The sequence below is a fragment of the Pithys albifrons genome, chromosome 16 (genome assembly GCF_047495875.1).
Source record: "Pithys albifrons albifrons isolate INPA30051 chromosome 16, PitAlb_v1, whole genome shotgun sequence".
NCBI lineage: Eukaryota > Metazoa > Chordata > Aves > Passeriformes > Thamnophilidae > Pithys > Pithys albifrons.
In genome coordinates this window covers 5,676,605-5,694,435 of record NC_092473.1, presented here as the reverse complement: position 1 = coordinate 5,694,435, position 17,831 = coordinate 5,676,605, and the positions used below count along the sequence as shown (strand labels likewise).

Sequence of the window (17,831 nt, the reverse complement as noted above, 5' to 3'; positions counted from 1 at the left end):
CCTGTTGGCTGTGGACTGCAGGGCTCTTCTGCAGTCTCCTCCCTTCCCCTGTGATTCCCAGCAAACTGTGAACAGGGCACACAGGAGGTGTTTATGTAACAGAAAAGTTCCAATTTAGTCTTAAAACTTCATTATTTTTTCTCTCTTTTCTTTTCTAGGCAACATGTCTCATCCAAGGCCATGGCTAGGGCTTGACCATTTCAATAAAGCCCCAAAGAGAAGTCGCTACACTTACCTTGAAAAAGCTATTAAAATCCATAACTGACTTACTTAACCAGATTGTCAAGGCAAGGGACAAAAATAAGTGTGTGAGTGCACCTTTTTAACAACTGTAGAACTTTGGTACACGTGCACTATATCTGAAGTCTTCAGCAAGAGGATTTGCTGCTGATGTTAATTTTATTTTGTTGAGGCTGTTCAGTTTGGCTTCTCTGTATCTATTGACTGCCCTTTTTGAGCAAAATGAAGGTGTTTTTATAAAAGCTTGGATGCCAATGAGAGTTATTTTATGGTAAACGTAATGCAAGGCAATTGTCAGCATAATGAGGGAAGAGTTTAGTAAACAGTTGACATTGGCAAAATTATTTGTCTGTAGTACGTTTATAGATGGCATAAGCTGACTGGCTGCCCTTCCCAGTGTGGTGTTCACCATCACTGCAGCTAGTAAGTCTTATGTTTAGACTCACATCAGATTTATTTCCTTCAGTTATACTTTAAATGACATTTTTGTGCATTTGTAAATGCAAAAAGAAAACTCACATCATCAATAAATAGCAATCTCTACTTCATTGTGTACATTGTTGGCACTTATTTGGGATTTTTGTCTCCTCCAGCTTCATAGAATCTTTTTTAATAAACTAGTTTTCATTTAATTTAGTCGATACTTTGCATCCCGTTTTGCCAAGTGGATGCCCTGAGTCCTAAACAGATATATTTGGATCTTTTTATAAAATTTTCAAACCATTGCAGTTTATTATGCCATCTTCTGGCAGATAGAATGACACTCAAAAGTTGGCAAAAGCAAGTGAAAAGATTATAAATATCATTAATTTAGTTTCCATGGGAAGAGATGGGGAAAACACAAGAACTAGCCTTTTAGCACAGAGGGCATGCTCACTAGTGTTTTAGTAAGCTGTTGACTTTGTATAAAAAAGGAGGAAAAAAAAAAGAAAAACGAAGAAAAAAAAGAAAAAAGAAATTGTATATTTAATGAATGAACATGTACAATTTAACACTTGGAGGTTAATTTTATTGGGTGAGTCTGCAAGTGAATTTCACTGATGTTGATATTCATTGTGTGTAGTTTTATTTCAGTCCCCAGACTGCTTCCTTTTCTTTTGGAGCTAATGCCAGCCGCGTGTCTAGTTTTGAGTGCAGTAAAGATAGAATCAGCAATTCACACTTAATTTTACATTCTTTTTCAGTATTTTATTTTGTTTCTGTAGCCGCAGTGTACAACTCCTCTTCCTGTATATTGCCTTTTTTTGCTGGAAAATGTTGTATGTTGAATAAAATTTTCTATAAAATTTTTTTTGATGAGTGATGACATGGACATTGAGGAAGATTTCTCCTCTCCTTGAAAATAGTTTTGGGAAACGTTTTCATTCATGATATTTTGCTAAAGGTGTGGTTTTTTTCCTTAAGTGTTGACAATTGTATAATCCTCATTGGTTGTTTCGGGGAAATTTTGTGGGGTTTTCTGTCTAATAGTTTTGGGGTTTGGAGGTTTTTTTGGGGTTTGGTTTTTTTACCTCCTAACTAGTCACATTTGAGCTTAACAAATAAAGGGTTTTCCAGGAAGGAGCCATGTACAAATAAGACAAATGGAAAAATTATTTTACTAGTTCATTTGTAAAGCTTGTAGTAGAGTCTTTGTGGTAGACTGGACTCTGCCTGCCTGTACAAAATTCTGTGGTCCAGATTCTCAAGTCTAATATTATAAATGGTGTAAAGTGAAATCTGGAGTCTCTAAAGGTAAGGTCTCTTCATAGAGTAATAGGTTCCCTCCGTAATGTGTTCCCTGTATTCATAACCAAAGCAGAAAGTGCAAGTTTTAGGTATGTTTGGTTTTCTTTTTAGTTTGTATCTTGCAGTGCTTTTAACTGTTTCCTATTTCCAGTCAAAGCAAACTAGTTGTTTACTTTTTTTGTCTCCGAGTGTGTAGGTTAGATAGAGGTGCTTGACTGACATGCCTTAAGGGGAGAAAGTTTTCCTTTGGTTTGTATTTCCATCAAGCTGGTGAGAATCACACCATCCAAGTGGTGTTTTTACTGATACTTGGATTGTCTCTACAGGCTTTCAGTAAATGTCAGGATTTGTTTTCAGACTTTTTCTGTGAAATCAAAGGCTCTGGTCAGCAGTAATAAGCCCCAATTATATTTTGTGTATTTAGTAGACTGATACAAAATTGAGCTTCTATATGAATGTCATTAAGTTTTCACATTAATTTATGGGATGTTGGCAGTTTTTAGGGAATATCCTCAGAAACCACAATCCTTCCTATTTCAGAAGAACATGCCACTAACAAAGTAGATTGTGGGTGCCTTTTGGTTTTTAGATGACTAGATTTTATGTGCTGCAGTATTTGTGCTATTCCCACATTAGTTTGAAGAAGCCAATAGTTCAAGGCATTCCATATGCAGTTTTCAATAACTGAAGAATTGTATGAAAAACATTTTTTTGGAGCACAAGTAAACTTGTTATTCAAATGTGGAAACACACCTATGAAGTGAAGAGGAAGACAGGAGGTTTTCTCAGGTGCAGTATCTTTGTTGAGTTGATTCTAAAAAATTTACAAGAGCAGTCTTCAAAATTGCCATGTTTTCCATTTCCTTATTGAGATTTTGGAATTATCTGGATAATAGACAGTGAATGCATTAAATTAAGTTAATGGTAATATAAGTGTTAAGCAATAAGGATGTAATTTCATGGTACACAGCATCAGAGCAACATGATGTTAATGGCCCATCTTGAATCCTCCCTACGCAAATAGCCAGCGTTGTTCCTGTAGATTTACATAGTGCCTTTTATCCTAAAGGAGTCCAAAGCATTCTGTGAAATCTGAGCAAATCACACCAGTGACATAGTTGCTGACTAGAGAGTGACAGCCAGCTCAAGCACCCTGTGTATGACAAGGCTTGCGTGGCACCCCCGGGACAAGTCAGTGCTGCCGCAGGACACGTCGGAGGGCCCGGCCGATGAGCAGAGCGCGAGTGCCTCCCGCATACTGGATCTACCTCAGCTGCTGCCCCTCCGGAGCTGACGTGCCGGCATCCCGCCCGCCATCCTGCCCGGCATCCCACCGGAGCTTGGAGCAGCCCGAGGCGCCGTGCTGGCTGCAGGCGGCAGTGCCCAAACTAAGCTACACCGTGGTTGTGCTATTTAATATCCTCTGTGAGAAGTCGTTTTCTGTAGGAACTTGTATATATTGTAAATAAAATAGCCCAGGGTAAACGCTGCACTGGTGTCTTGCTCCTTCATTTTGGAAAAGCTTGGGAGTGGTTGTTGATGAGTCGCTGAGAAGTCAGGGTGATTTTTTTCTTAGATCAAGTAGGTAAATTTTGCAAAATTCAGGCAATTTGTGTGTTAGGAATGACATTAATAGTGTAGGAAGAGCTGGCTAGAAGGTAAATACTGACTTTCTGATCAATTTCCAGGCTTTGAACCCTCATTTTTTCTCAAAGGAACTGAAACATTTGTATATTGAAGTGGAGATTGTTGACATTTAGTGTGTGATCAGTGAGATGTCATTTACTGTTGCCTTTTACAACCACCTGGTCTTTAGGGTCACAAAAGGGGGAAATGTTCACCTGTCATATATCAGAATCTGGCTTCAAATCTGTGTTCAACTTAATTTCTGACCCAGGTGATGTTGAAGTTTGCTGTGTACCAAGCACAGCAGGAAATTAAATTTGCCAACCTCCAGCCTGTGACTGGAAGCATTTATGTTTTATTAAATACTTGTGGAAACTATTGTACCTGTAAAGAGTGGTGTAAAAATGACCTAACTACTTCTGTTAAATACCTCCTGCACATTATATATATAATTTCATTGTATATTCATGTGGGTTTGGGTTTTCACCCTTCCTGGTAAATGTTACTGACGTAATGTGTTACTTACCACTACTTAACATCAGAGCTTGCTGTTCACAGATAAATTTTAAAATAGAGAAAAACATCTTGGAAAAATGTGTGAAATAGTACAAAACCTGTTGGGCTGACATCTGTGTGGCTGCCTGTGGAGATAATCGTTGTGGTGTTATTTTAGGTTGGGTGACCAGAGGGAGAGTTACTGGCACTGGTGTGGAGTGAAAGCTGGGGCAGCTGCTCTGGGCATTGCCTGGGTTAAAGAGTCTGGGGGGTGTTGGCTCTTGATGTCATTTAGAGCTGGGAAAATTGTTGTTTAATAGTCTTTACTTATGTTGACACGAGTGTGCTTTTTCACATCTCAATTTGATGACTAGAATTTGTATAGTCCAAAGGCTGCAGTTCTTTACTTACTGAAGCAAAAAGCAGTGCAGGTACCCACCCAAGTTTAGCTAAAATGTGGGACCAGTTCAGAGGGGTGGTTTGTGGATTCTGAGCTGTGGCAGCAACTTGCAGTTTGCGATGTGGACGGTGCCACGTGCTTTAGGATGACGGGGTTGGTGGGCAGTGCCATTCCTGGAGCTCATTTCTGCGCCACCTTCACATGCCCAGCCTCTGGTCCCTGCCCAGTTCTGACCTGCCCTATCTGGTGGCCTGACCCTGAATCCCTCTCCGGTGTCCTTCAGGGTCCCCTTCCTAATGTCCCCTAACCCTGCCCAGTGTCCCTGTCTCTGCCTGGTGTCCCTGACGCTACCCAGGGTCCCTGCCTGGTGTTCCTGACCCTTCCCCACTATTCCTTGTCTCTGCCCAGTCTCCCGACCTTGCCCTGGTGTCCCCTGTCCCTGCCCTGTTTCCCATCTCTGCCCCAGTGTCCCTGCCCTGGTTCCCATCTCTGCCCCGATGTCCCTGTCCGGTGTCCCTGCCCCGGTCCCACCGCCAGGGTGCGGTGCCGGCGGCTCAGACGCGGCGAGGAAGAGACGGCGAGGGCCGAGCATCGTGCTCTGTTCATGGCTTAAACTGACCCACCAGCCCAAACGAGGAGTTTGAACGAGCACTGTCATGTTAAGTTTAGGCAAAGGAAGTTTTGAAGCTAGAAAGTGCCTGGTATTTCACAGTCTGTGTCCAGAGCAGGGTTGGGGAGCAGCCCACTGATGCCACCACACATTCCACCTGCCCGTGGCAATTATGTACCCACATGAAATTATTTATGTTGTTAAAATATTGAAATACAGGGGTTTCTTCTGTTTGTTTTTCCAGCCAGCAATGAGCAGCAGCTGCTGCTCTCAGTGTTGATCAGGGTTTGGGCACCTCCTGGGCATGTAATTGGACATAATTGATTTCAGAAGATAAGTGACTTAAGGTGAGAACTGTGAATGTTCTCTATAAAGTTGGGAGCCTGCTAAGTCCTGGTTGGGAGATCATGCACTGCAGTGGGAGGGCAAGGAGGTAAAATGAGGGCCTTGTGGTTGTGGTGACTCTTTTCAAGATGTGAGTGTTGATTTTTCTTATTTATGTGTTTGCCTTTTGGACCTTGATTTGTTAATGTAAACAGAGTGTCGATGTGTGACCTGCATCCCTGCTCTGGGTGCACCAGGTCATGGAAGAAATGCAGGCAGGAGATGTTTTGCCAGTATTGTTAACAATAACACGTTTATTTTCTTACCTCATCTATAGCAGAGTAAAGACAGTCTCATAACTCAGTGTTTGTTAATAAATAATCAGCTACACTGTACCACCCACAGCCCTGCAGGGGTAGGTCCCATACAAAGAAGAGCAGAGAGAAATGAAATCCCCACCAGTCAGTTCCAGTGCATAGAAGGTAAGTGCTTCTCTAAAAGGTGCATGTCCAAACCTCTTGGTTACTGGTGGGCTGGAAGGTCCAGAGGAGTCTGTGTCCAGGTGGGTTGGAGGTTTGAGACGAGTAGTACTGAAGTACTCAAGAGCTGGTAACTTCACAGATCAGGGCAGCAAATCAAGTAGAGCATAAATTCAAGTGACACTGTAAATTAGTCTTCAAAGCTTTGTTTTAAAGTCAGTTCAACCATCTGATGGTAAACTGGAGTTTACCATGTGGATTCAGCAGCAGTGGAGCTGTAGAACCTAAGCATACTCCTGTGTATTTTCTAGCAGTAGTTTTTATGTGTAGAATCTTATGTCCTTAGGAAATGGACATTTCACATCATCTGGTTGCATAAACTTTGTTTCTATAGTCTTTTGTATCTATAAATATGAAATTGGCAGTATGGGCAGTAATGGTCTGCATCCTTGAAGATCTTCACAAAGAAAGGCACGAAGCAGCATCCGAAACAGCACCTACAGCCAAAGGATGCACATGGAATCCATTACTGGCTTTTTTTCCTGCTCGTCACGTCTGTGTTTTTTCTCTGCCTTATTCTGTCTGTCATTTCATTGCATGAATCCACTTCTCTCCCAAGTCTATTAATGTTTAAAGTATCTTCCAAAAAGTTAATCCTCTATGCCACTGGCATCCTATGCATTAATCTGATTCTAAATTGCAATAGGGAAGTAGACAATGTTGTACTAGTTTTTGCTTATCTTGTGAAAGTATTAACATACTGGGTTAAATTTAGCAAGTTTGCATTTATGTAGCTGTGATGACTGTATCTAGAAGGGAGAGAGTGATTTCTTATCAAGGGCAGACTATATAAGCTACAACTAGAACTTTTATTTTTAATGATTCTTTTTTAGCCTTCTGCTACTCAACATTGCAAAGTATATTTAAAAACTTACCCAACCATGCACAGGCTGGTGCACAGGAGGTAGGACAGCTTGCCCAGTCTGTAGGTGACCTGGGTGGTGATGTGCTGGCGGCAGGAAGGACATATTGTGGATGTTGGTTTGCTTGAGAAGATCCCTGCTACGATGATTGGGGGCTGAGACACCAAGTAAACTTGAGTTCAAGAGGAAATGAGAAGCAGCAAAATTAGAAGCACAAGAAATATTTTACAAGATATAAAGTCTCAGTTGGAGAATGCAGGTTCTTAACATGGCTTAATGCAGCACCCACGTTACTGTTGCTGATTTCAAGTATATTTTTAAGAGCCACTGTACTGCTTGTTCTGTGTATCCCAATATGCTCCTTCTAAAAGCAGCCAGTATTTACTGGGATAAGGCCAAATACAGGGAATTACCTATGGGATAATCCCCACAGTCAGGCAGTCTCCACCCCACCCGCTGGTGGATGTACTCTGACATTGAGAGTTTATCTTCTGATATTTAAAATAATATGAAAGCATTTCATATGAAAGCATGTTTTCTCTGAAGAAGAGATTTAAAGGATACAGAGGAACTTTCTGGATCAACTTTTCAGTAGTTATAAGAAATTCATCAAAGCAGCTACTTTAACATACAAATGTGATCAGTCAGGTGCTGGTTAGAAAAGTCTCTACCTCATGTTTTTTCATTCTGAACTTGATTGTTGTAGTCCTTGGGGGCCATGGCCCTTGTAGGTACATGAAAGATATTTTTTCAGAAGTGTTTTCATTTAAAAAAATATTTTAATGATCCTAAACAAGTTTAGGGTACAACTTCACACTGTAGCCTGAGGCAAAACTTGAGGAGTGGGAAGGTATCATCTGTTAGATAGATAGGATATAGCATGTCTGAGTTTAATTGCCTTCTGGTCTTAGGGATTTTTTAAAAATACATGTCTTCTCCTCTATGAGATGTTATTGACTATTCTTTGAAGTCTTTCTTCGGCATCTCCTTTGAGCTTCTCCACTTCCATAAAGGTGACTAGAGGAGGAATGCTGGGCTTAAAATTATTTATTCTGAAAGTCCTGGCTTCCAGCTGGTTTTTAAAAAACTGTGTACTTCTGTAGATGGCCTAATGCTGGAAAGCCAAGTCTGAGTCTCTCACCTTAGCTTATCATCCAACATTTCCAGGGAAATTTTCAAGCTCCTTAGGTTGTGATTGAATCAGAAACTTCCCATCTTCCTATCGATTTTAAAACTAAAGCTGTTTCACTTTTGTTAGCACGCAGAACCACAGGTGTGGTCAGAAATGCACTTACCTGGCTGCTCAATGGTGGTTGTTTCTCGATAGGAGTAAGGTGGGGGAGAAGGATACTCGTAACCCCCTGTGCAAAGAAAAGCAGGGCAGAATGTCAAAGTGCAAACAGCTTTTGGCTCCTGAAAGCTCCATTTGAAGTCCGACAAGGAGGTGCCAGACATGGAATACAGACTACAGGACAGGGAGAAAAAGCTGCTTAACTGATTCATGGATTTCTAAAGCCAAAAGAGCCTGCAGCAACTAGCTGGTCTCACTTTATAACATAAGCTGAGAAACCAAATAATTTTTTCAGCACAAAGGCAATAACTGAATCTATTTCTGTTGCAGCATAACGCTGGAATGATACTTGGTCTTAGTTAAGGACTCCACTGATAAAGAACCCACACTACCTTTAACTTCAGGGATAACTACCCTTGCTATTAGTATTTAAACCTTTTTTCTAATTTGAATTTTATCTTTCCTCAGCTTCCAGACGAGTAATTGCATGTTACTCTTTTTTCTAGGAAAAAGTCCTTTTGTTTGGGGAAAAGGAAAGCTGGTGACTAAGACACCTGATTTTTTTTTAGTTCTTTTGCTCATTTTACAAATTAAGAATGTGATCAGCATACCTGAGGTGAAATAAATGACTGTATAAAAATACATTCATGAATACATTAAAAATAAATTAATGTTAAAAGGTTTGCAGCTAACTAGCATGGATGTGGTATCAAACTACCAGACTAGGACAGTCCATAGGAGAAGTCTGGTTTGGTCAAGTTCACAAGGATACCAAGTGGAATACAAAGCTTGTATTTTCCACAGTGAGACAAAATACAATGGCAAACTTGAAAAAAATAGTTAGCAATGTTTTCTTGAATGCCTTGCCAGAAGTGATAGAGATGTACAAAGGCATTTGGGTTTCCTGGTCGTGTTGGGCCGTTTAGTTTTTGGCTTTGAGGGAGCTTTTAATTTGTTGGGTTTTGGGGTCTTTTTAGGGGGTGTTATTCATGGGGGGAAATTGTAAAAAAATACAAACTAAAGAATTTCCTTCCTATCTAGAAAAGGAATGTGCTTAGTACGAGGGAGTTGCCACTCAATGTGTTTTTGTGCAGGACCTGCTTCCTGCATAAATACAAGACACTGCAGCTCAGGGTTAGATGTGTAAGGTCCCTGTCCCTTGTCTGAGTAGCTCATAAGTGAGACTTTTACCCCCAACTTCTTCTAATCTCTTCTCAGTTTAGAAAGAGGACAGAGATGTCTTTGAAGACAAAAATATTTACAGAGACACGCTGATCAGAGTTAAATGCGCTGAAAAAAGTCGGGTTTAGAGACCCAGTGTTGACACATCGAGGCTTATTAGTCACACCTCACCTCCCGTTCTGGTTTTTTCCTCCAGTCCTGTCCGGTAAATGGCTATGCCCTCAATAGCAGGAAGGTAACAAAGTTACAATCACTGATATATCTGTGTGTCTTTCAATGAGTCTGGGCTCCAACAGGCAGAAGACAAAGGAGCGTTGTGAGATACTTGTGTAGGTGTGAAAGCACTGCCTGGTTTCAAAGAGAAAAGCCAACCCAGCAGAGCAGCAGCTGTCGCACCCACTTGCAGTCTTTGAGCTGAATTGTCAGCACTTCCCTCGTGGGGAGGGGTTGTTCATCCCCTGGAGAACCTGGTGCAAAACTGACTCACCTCGAGAGGACAGCTCTGGTCAGCAGGATTGTTTGGGAAAAGGCCAGTCCTCTGGAAAACTACAAGTCAATTTAAGCAAGACACAGCCCATCCATGTACAAAGTTTGCTGGCTGAGCATTTGCTCATTTGAAATATGGAATTATTATAGAGATACAGCGGCAATTCCTTTTCCAGTAAAGCATGTGTTGTTTGAAAAATTACTAACTAAACGAACGAAAATATTTGTTGCGATTTTAAGCGATGCTTCTGTCAGGAGGTCCTACCAGCTTGCCTACCCCAACCCTGGGGTTTATACTCCAGCACAGACGCTTTCTAAACCCATCATATCCTGGCAAGGCTGGGTTTTGAATGATCCAGCTCAGTCGTGTGCTGGAAACCAACTCCCAGTTTGCGACACAGCCCCCATGGGATGCTCCTTCCAGCCCCCGCAGTGAAGCCTCCTTACCCTCTTGGCTGCAGAACTCTGGCGCTGAAGGTTCTTGCCTGTAGCGTTCCTGCGGCGGTTCATACATAACCATAGGAATTTCCACAAGTCCCTTCTCACTAGACATGGCTGCAGTTCACCTGCCAAAAGGAGTGCAAATTAAAATCTACTGTCTGTGACTCTCGGTGCCCTGTATTTGTCAATGCCTGCCTCTGTAGTTCCTAGTTCTCACACTCAGGTTTTTCTTAGAGGCAAATTAGCAGCTCTCGTATTCTGGCTTTTTGTAGACTGAAGTGCAGTCAGTTCTTATTACATACACTTCATGATGAGGATGATGGAAAGGTAGAGCAGAAAATACCATCTTTACATATTTCTTTCTGCTGGAAAGCTAGAAATGGTCTCCCAGAAAACACGTCACCCACAGTGTGGCTGAAAGTGTTACCTTTTCAGAAAAGTTAACAATTTTTTTTTTCTTTCTGTAGATTGTCAAAATAATTAAGGAGGGGAAGAGGAGACTTTGCAGCACCTGTGGAAAACCTTCATGTCATTAAGTCAGTGCAATCAGTGGCAATTCAGATCAGTCCTTCCTTGGGTTATTGTGCAACCTTCTCATCATTGTTATCATGCCCAGTTTTGTTCTGTGAAACTATTGTCTCATCGGCAGGTGACAGGCTTTTGTTGGGAAATGTCATTATTACCTATGGCTGCACTGCCTGAGGCTCTGAACAAGATCAGGCCACAAAATGTGCGTTTTGCAGGTGTTAGCAGGAGCTGTTCCTCACAATGAAGAGCAGGAGGAAGAGGCCACGTTGTGTGTTACTGTAAATGGAAAGGTGTTAATTATTCCTAGCTGCCCCTTGAACCAGTTGATTTCCCTCTAACATGAACTGCAAGAGTCCTTTGCAGGAGAAAGTTTCAGCCTTTTGCACGGGTCAGCAAGGAAGGGAAGTTCTGGAGAAAAAGGAGCACAGATGGTTGTGAGGAGCTGCTACATGACCCTGGGGCAGGTTTACTGGTTGCTAAAGTACCTCCACATATGTTTTTGAATCCCAGCTAAATGTCCCGTGTAGCTGGGCAGGTTCAGGTCAACAACTGTGTCACTCACGGGTGGTACAAACTGAGGGCTTATACTGGGGGAGATGCAAATAGACTGAGAAGCTTGGTATCTGACAAGTGGGCACAAAGTGCCCGAAGGTGTGAAGTCAAAACAGAGCAAGTCAGGAATTGCTGTACAAGGCAGGATGGTCTCAACAGGTCTGTTTTCAAGGAGAGTTGGAGGGCAATATGTAGGGGGAGGACAAAAGACAGTGGATTAATAGTGCTGAGTTAAAACATCAGTCCTTTAGGGAGGAAGAAAAGGAGGAATTTGAAAATATTCCTAGGGAAGAAGTGCTATAATTTTCACAAATCTGTATGAACGGGAAGTGTTATGGAAAATAGTAGCAGAATGGATAATAAAGGGGAAAAGTAGGATGGTGCGAAGAAAAAATCTGAAATACGGCATTGGCCAAAGATGCTGGAAAAAATTGCTAATACATAGATTGGATAAAAGGGTTGGAGAAAGGTGCATGGCACTAGTTATAAAGGAGCTGAAACAGGTGATTGGGAAGGTCAGAGGTATGAACAGGATTTCGTTGAAGCTTCATGAGCATCCCACTGAGAAGAAAGAAAAGCTGACACTCAAGGGAGCTTGGGTGGAATGAAGCTTTGAGAGCCAAGGGGAAGTGATCACATACAGAGAAGAAAGACAGTGTGTCAATAGTAACTGTGAGTTCAAGAGTGTGATGATAGACAATGTTGCATTAGCCAATGTTGACCAAGAGCTGTTCCCCTGGGACAAGGATTAGTGGGCATAATTACAAGGAGTTTCCAAGTTTTTGTCTTATTGCTATCGTGGTGCTGAGACACCACACACTAAATACTGGGTGGTGTCAGTTTGAGTGACACTTGTGCAGAATTCATCTCACTCGCTGTGAAAGAGGAAAAAGAGGAACGGGCTTTTGAATTCCATGCAGTGACTGTAGGCCCAGGCAGAAGAGCTGCATGAGGCACAGAGTAGGAGGGAATAATAATGGCTAACACAGTGAGAGCACGTCAAGGTAACTGCTGAGTGCAGGCAAACACTGACTAATCCTGGCTCCACCCAGTGAGGTGTTAGGATAATATCACCAGTTAAATGTGTAGCACAAGAGAAGTGAATAAGCAGCAGAGCCGGGAATGGTGTGGGAGTCCCTCTGGATGCCGGCTTTGTGTTTGATCTATTGGAGCCATCAAGCACGGGAGCTCTGGGTCACAGGCTGTTGATAAAGTTGGTACTCTGAATTTGCTCACTTTCAGTGTCTTGTTATGTGCATCTGATAGTGCTTCCAGTAGCTCTGTGTGTTGGGATGGAGGACCTGCCCGAGAGCTGGATGGGCAGCTGTGCCTCAGCTTCTGCAGGAGCCTCTTCAGTCCATCTGGGGAAAAGTACCAGGGGTTAGATACCCTCTGGGCCTGAATGCTGGAAGTCCAGAGGTCCAGGAAAGGCATTTCCTGGAGTGTTTTATGCAACTCAGTAGATCCTTTAATTTGACACATCTGTAGTTACTCTCAGTTCTTGGTTGCAATCATGTCTGTGATGCTCTTTGGGGCTGCCACCTCCGAACCTGTAAGTGTTGTTGCCATAGATTAGAGCTTGAGACTGTTCTCTCTTTCAGATGTGATCATCTGCTGGAGAGGAAAGTATGGGAGAGACCAGTGTTGGTAGCTCTGGAGGAAAAAGTTATAAGGAGAAATACCAGGCAGCAGTTCCCGAAGAGTAGAAAAATGCCCTATAAACTTCCCTACAGAAACCAGCTTGGAGGTGATGTGAGTTGTCTTCTCTGCAGTCACACTGAGCAAACAGAGCTCTCTACAAGGGCAAGACAGACCCTTGTCCTCTCCTGAACTGGGGCCTTGGTTTATCTGAAGCAGATTGACTCAAACTACTGCAAACAGCCTGATTTGTGGACAGAAATGTATAATGCCAGAGACACCAAAACAATTCAGTGCCTTCTCTTCTCTGAAATTTTAGTCTCTTCTGCATATGGGTATAACTGGTTTGGCACTGGAAAATAAAACTCACTTTAAGTCTTGTGGAAATCAGTATTTTACAAAAGAAGAAGCAAATTACACTCTGAGGCATGTACATAAAGAGCTAACTCAGGGAAAGTAAAGTGGAAATGACAAAGCACTTATGTTCCAGGAATGACATATCCTAGGGAAGACTGGGCAGGGAGTTTCCATCATCTTTCTCTGGATTTGCTCCAGGGTCTTGTGTTCTGGTGTCAAGAGCAGTCTCATGCAGGCAAGCAAAGCTGATGAACTGCGAAATTCCATGACAGGCCCCGTCTCCAGCTCTCACCCACACCTCTGCATGTTCCCTCCTCAATGCCCCATGGCTAAATAATCCCTGGGGGGATTAGTTCTGTGTGCCTGCAAAGAGGCACAGGCACTGTCATCTGTGCTTGTAAAGGGGGTTCCTTTGAAATTCTAGGCAGTACTAATTTTTTCTCCTTTCAGATTCATATCTGGCTATCAAGGATGGTATTCAGTATCTTAGGCAGGACAGAAAGCAGTGAAAGCACTTTATAAGAAAAGTGTTTAATCTCCATTCCAGCTCCAGCTGACATCAGTGTGGGATTTGCCATTCATTATGCATGTGTTCAGAAACAGAAAAAAAGAGAACATGGAATTTGGGAGAAAACATGAAGTGATTCAGGTATTTGAAGAAAATAAGGTAATAAATTCAAAAATTTTGTGTTTTGGAAGTTTAACTTTAAAACGTCATAGTAATTCCATGGAGGTATAGCAGTTTTCACCAGTGACCTGTTGGCTTGTAGGATACTGGTCCAAAGGCTTTCAGTTTGCTGTAATGTGTTCTTGTTCTCCTGTCATCATTAATTTAATGTTTTCCTGGGCATTTAGCCCTTCCACCTGGGTTTATGAGACAATTTAAATTTCCAGTGTTTTAAAGAGGGACCATAAAATGCCATTGCTGGCATGAAATTGCATCTGTGGCTTGAACAATATCAAATGTCTGTTTTAATTGATTGAAGCAGTTAATTTTAGTTTTTGGCTAGCAGTAAAACACTGAATTCCTTAATGGAGAGATATTTTCCTTTAGTCCTGAGTCGATCATTTATGGTAACACTCACAGTGTACTGAGGCTCTTCAGACATTCAAGAAGGAATAGTTCCAGCTCTAATACAGACAAACAGAGTTGGGGAGCAGCATCCAGGTTTTTGTCTATTCTTGGTTTTAAGAGAGAAGCTAAGAGAGATTACTGCTGGCAGCAAATTAGAAGTTGGCCATCAAACACTATTTAGGATGTCTGAAGTAGATAAGCTTTTCAAGGAGATGAATTCCCCATTCTTTACTCTTGAATTTCAGTTTTGATACTACAGCTATTCTGGCTTTTTACCAGCCTCTTCAAATAGAGAGGATGTAACTGTGGGATTCAACTGAATATGCACCATATTTCTCACTGCAAACTCTTCACCTAGTTCTCTTGGCTTGTCTGTTGACTGCATGGACTCACTACCCAATATTTAAGATACTGGAAGTGGTCAGTGAAAGAAGTTGGTTGTTGATCTGTAGAAGTCCTCAGAATGCTTTTGTCATTGAGCCAAGGAGCAGGGCAGAACACATAAAGTCACTGTGTAGATACTGTTTCTCTTGCTTTTGTGTGGAAAGGGAGATATTTGTGTACAATCTGAGTCCTCATGGCTTACATGGAAGTTTAGAGTAAAATCAATTCAACTACTGTTCACAAAATCATGAGGAAGCATCTACTGAAGAGTGAAATGTTGGTGAACTGAGCTTTAGTGTGAAAGAAAGAGCTCTTTGCTTTCTCCACCTTGGAGACAACCTTCTCTCCAGGGTATTGTAGATGGTGACACAGGCACACAGAGATTTGGAAGGTTTGGGGGTTTGTTTTAGTTTGTTTTGTAAAGTGCAATCCAGTGTTTGTTTGCTGTGATGTGCACACAGAGGGCTGGTGTCCTGCTGACTGGGGCTGTGCAGGCAGATCAGCAGCCTGGCCCTGCCTCCCTGGGCTCACAGGGCTGCTGGATAGGCAGAGACTCCCTGGATTTTGTAGTCCTGTCCCACATCAGACATTTCTGTTTGGTTAATCCTTCATGAAGGGAGCTCTGGTCTATAATTCAGTACGTTTACTGCTCCTGTTGCTCTCACCTTTAAGCAATTCAAAGTACTGTAAACTTTCACAAGCCTTCTAGTCTAAAATTATTAATGGTAGTTGATCTCTGTGTGTTATTGTCATGCTTTTACAGAGAAACCTACTCCCCTTGAGACAGCCCAGAGAGCATCCCTGTCCCTTTGCAGCTTTTTCCTCACAGGGCTAAGCAAGGTTTGAGTCCTCCTCATTTCTCTTCAGTGAATTCATCCTTCTTGTCCAGGAGTGGCCAAAGAGCTCTGTCCTCAGCTTACAGAGTGGTATGAATATCATCTTGTATTTAGTGGAAATGCTGTCTGTAGGATAATCCAGTAGCAATCCTTCCTTTTCCACAGGCACAACGTGCTGATGGTTTGTATTTGTGCTGTTATTAACCAGTAGTGGGTTTTCCCCTCCAATGTCATTCTGCACTAATGAACTCCCAGCTTGGAGCTGAAATTCCTGATACACTTTTCTAAGTGCAGTGCTTTGTAGCATTATAATAGATACAAATACTGTCACAGCAGGTCTCTAAATGTTCTTATTCTGTGTAATAGATTTTCTGCTTCTGTAATTTGTTTCTTCAGTCATACATTTTATTAGCCACTCCTATATTTCTGACAAGGTTATTAATTAAAATACTGAATAAGATCCATCACTGATTCCTGTGTCAACCTTTGATGCAAACCAGATGCATCTCTTAAATCTTGTTCCTTAATTTACTGTTTGAGGTATAGTCCCTTCTTCCCTTCAGATGACCAACTTCACTCGCATTTAAAGGGTACTTACGCTGAAGGGTGAGCACAGCTGAGCCCTGGGATTGCATTAGAACTTGTCCCTCCCTAATTACCATTCCAAAAATAGATGCTAACCACTCAAGGGAAGTCTTGTCCAGTGGTTTGTGCGTTAACCTGGACTGGGGGGAAAAAAAGATGGGCTCAGTTCCTGTTCTGCAACAGTGACGATGAGCAAATTAATTAGTCTTGGTTTTGCATTGCTTTGTTATGTATGGAAATACTGTATCAGGGAGACACTGTGTCCGTTCTGCACTGCCATGGTCACATTTGGTTATGCCTTAAAACCTGAGCAAACAGGAGATAGGAAATGCCTACTTTAGATTCAGCCTTTGTCCTCTGTTGACACAATTTTGTCTTTCACTAACCTCTTAGCTGTCAGAATTGAGGGCAGCCTTACACAATTGTTTTCAGCACTTCATCATTACCTTAAAATTTGATGTTTGCCATATTTTCATTTAATTCCTTTATAGATTTATATTCCTATACTGACAGCATTGAATCATTTATGCCCTTTTAAAAACAGTGTCCATAACTTGTCCTTAAATTGAAAACTGATAGAACAGCTCAAGTAATGTCTCACACAGCATCTGGAGCTGGTTTAGCAACTCTTACAAAGTTATTATGAATAAACATTCATTTGAAGAGAGCAGGTGTGTGCCCTGCTTTTATGTATGAGCTAAGCCCTTTCTTATAGTGAAAATAGTTTCATTAGTTTGACTTTCCGTTCTTATTACTGTTCTCATTTCCACCTTATCAGAAAACTCCTTTTCCTCTTTTCCATCTCTGATCTGTTCTAGGAGAAACATAAAATATCCTGATAAAAATCCATGCCTTCAGTTTCTAGGAACATGAGAGAAGCTTGCAGATTTGAGAGTCTGACAATTTAATCATATTAAGTTAGCATTTACAACGGAGAGCCAGAGCCATCACACTCCTCGGGCTCACTGTCTGTCTTAGTCCTTGCCACCTCCCTTTCTTTACTTCCTGAGGAGTAAACATAGTATTGACACCAAGTAATTTGAAAGCTCTTACCTTTGTGTAGCTCTGGTGAATCTGAGGAAGAAAAAAGCTTCAAAAGTCACTCAGTTCGTCCATGTCTTTGCACTGTGGCTGTGTCTGGGGGAGAAACACACACATGACCAGTGACAGGACCTGCTGTCATGCCCCAGTGGCGTACCCAGCTGAAGGTGCGAGTCAGTTGGTAGACAGTGTATAATTACCCCAGTTCTCCTGCACTCCCATCCCACTGCTCACACCTGCTCTGCCACCCAAGGAATGCTGTGGGACAGGCTTGCACCAGAGGTTGTTTTTATTGTTGGGGTTTTATTTCTCTAATATCCCAGAATTTTACTTTGTTCTAACCTGGAAGTTAATGTAGACAATTAGAAGTAACACAGGAATAACTTGAGGGCAACAGAGAAAAAAGTGTATGTGCTCACCTTCTGTGCTTCTCTACAAACCATGGCAGAGACAGATGAAAAGTCACAGCTGTACCTGGGGCTCTGATATTTTGTTACTGAGATCAGTGATCACTTTATGTCCAATTTAGTGTGCTTAGACCAGCCAAGATACCTGTGCAGGGTGGTAACCATTGATATTTTAGCTGGGATATTCTTAGAAACTAGATTTG

At 41.9% G+C, this 17,831-nt stretch overlaps 2 protein-coding genes across 2 annotated transcripts in view; one reads left to right on the top strand and one right to left on the bottom strand.

Moving 5' to 3' along the window:
* Positions 1 to 1,530, top strand: part of USP7 (ubiquitin specific peptidase 7) — a 69,777-nt gene extending 68,247 nt beyond the window's left edge. The window contains exon 31 of the mRNA XM_071571580.1: positions 159 to 1,530. Coding sequence (XP_071427681.1) covers positions 159 to 265 — 107 coding nt within the window. The 3' untranslated portion in view covers positions 266 to 1,530. The remainder of the gene's footprint in view (positions 1 to 158) is intronic.
* Positions 1,531 to 5,717: 4,187 nt separating this feature from the next.
* Positions 5,718 to 17,415, bottom strand: LITAFD (LITAF domain containing). The gene is made up of 5 exons (XM_071571080.1): positions 17,234 to 17,415; positions 10,232 to 10,350; positions 8,121 to 8,186; positions 6,838 to 6,997; positions 5,718 to 6,399 (listed from the first exon to the last, which is right to left on the bottom strand). The coding sequence occupies exons 2-5, from the start codon at positions 10,335 to 10,337 to the stop codon at positions 6,291 to 6,293; spliced, it is 441 nt and encodes a 146-aa protein (XP_071427181.1). The 5' UTR covers positions 10,338 to 10,350; positions 17,234 to 17,415; the 3' UTR covers positions 5,718 to 6,290.
* Positions 17,416 to 17,831: the final 416 nt, after the last annotated feature.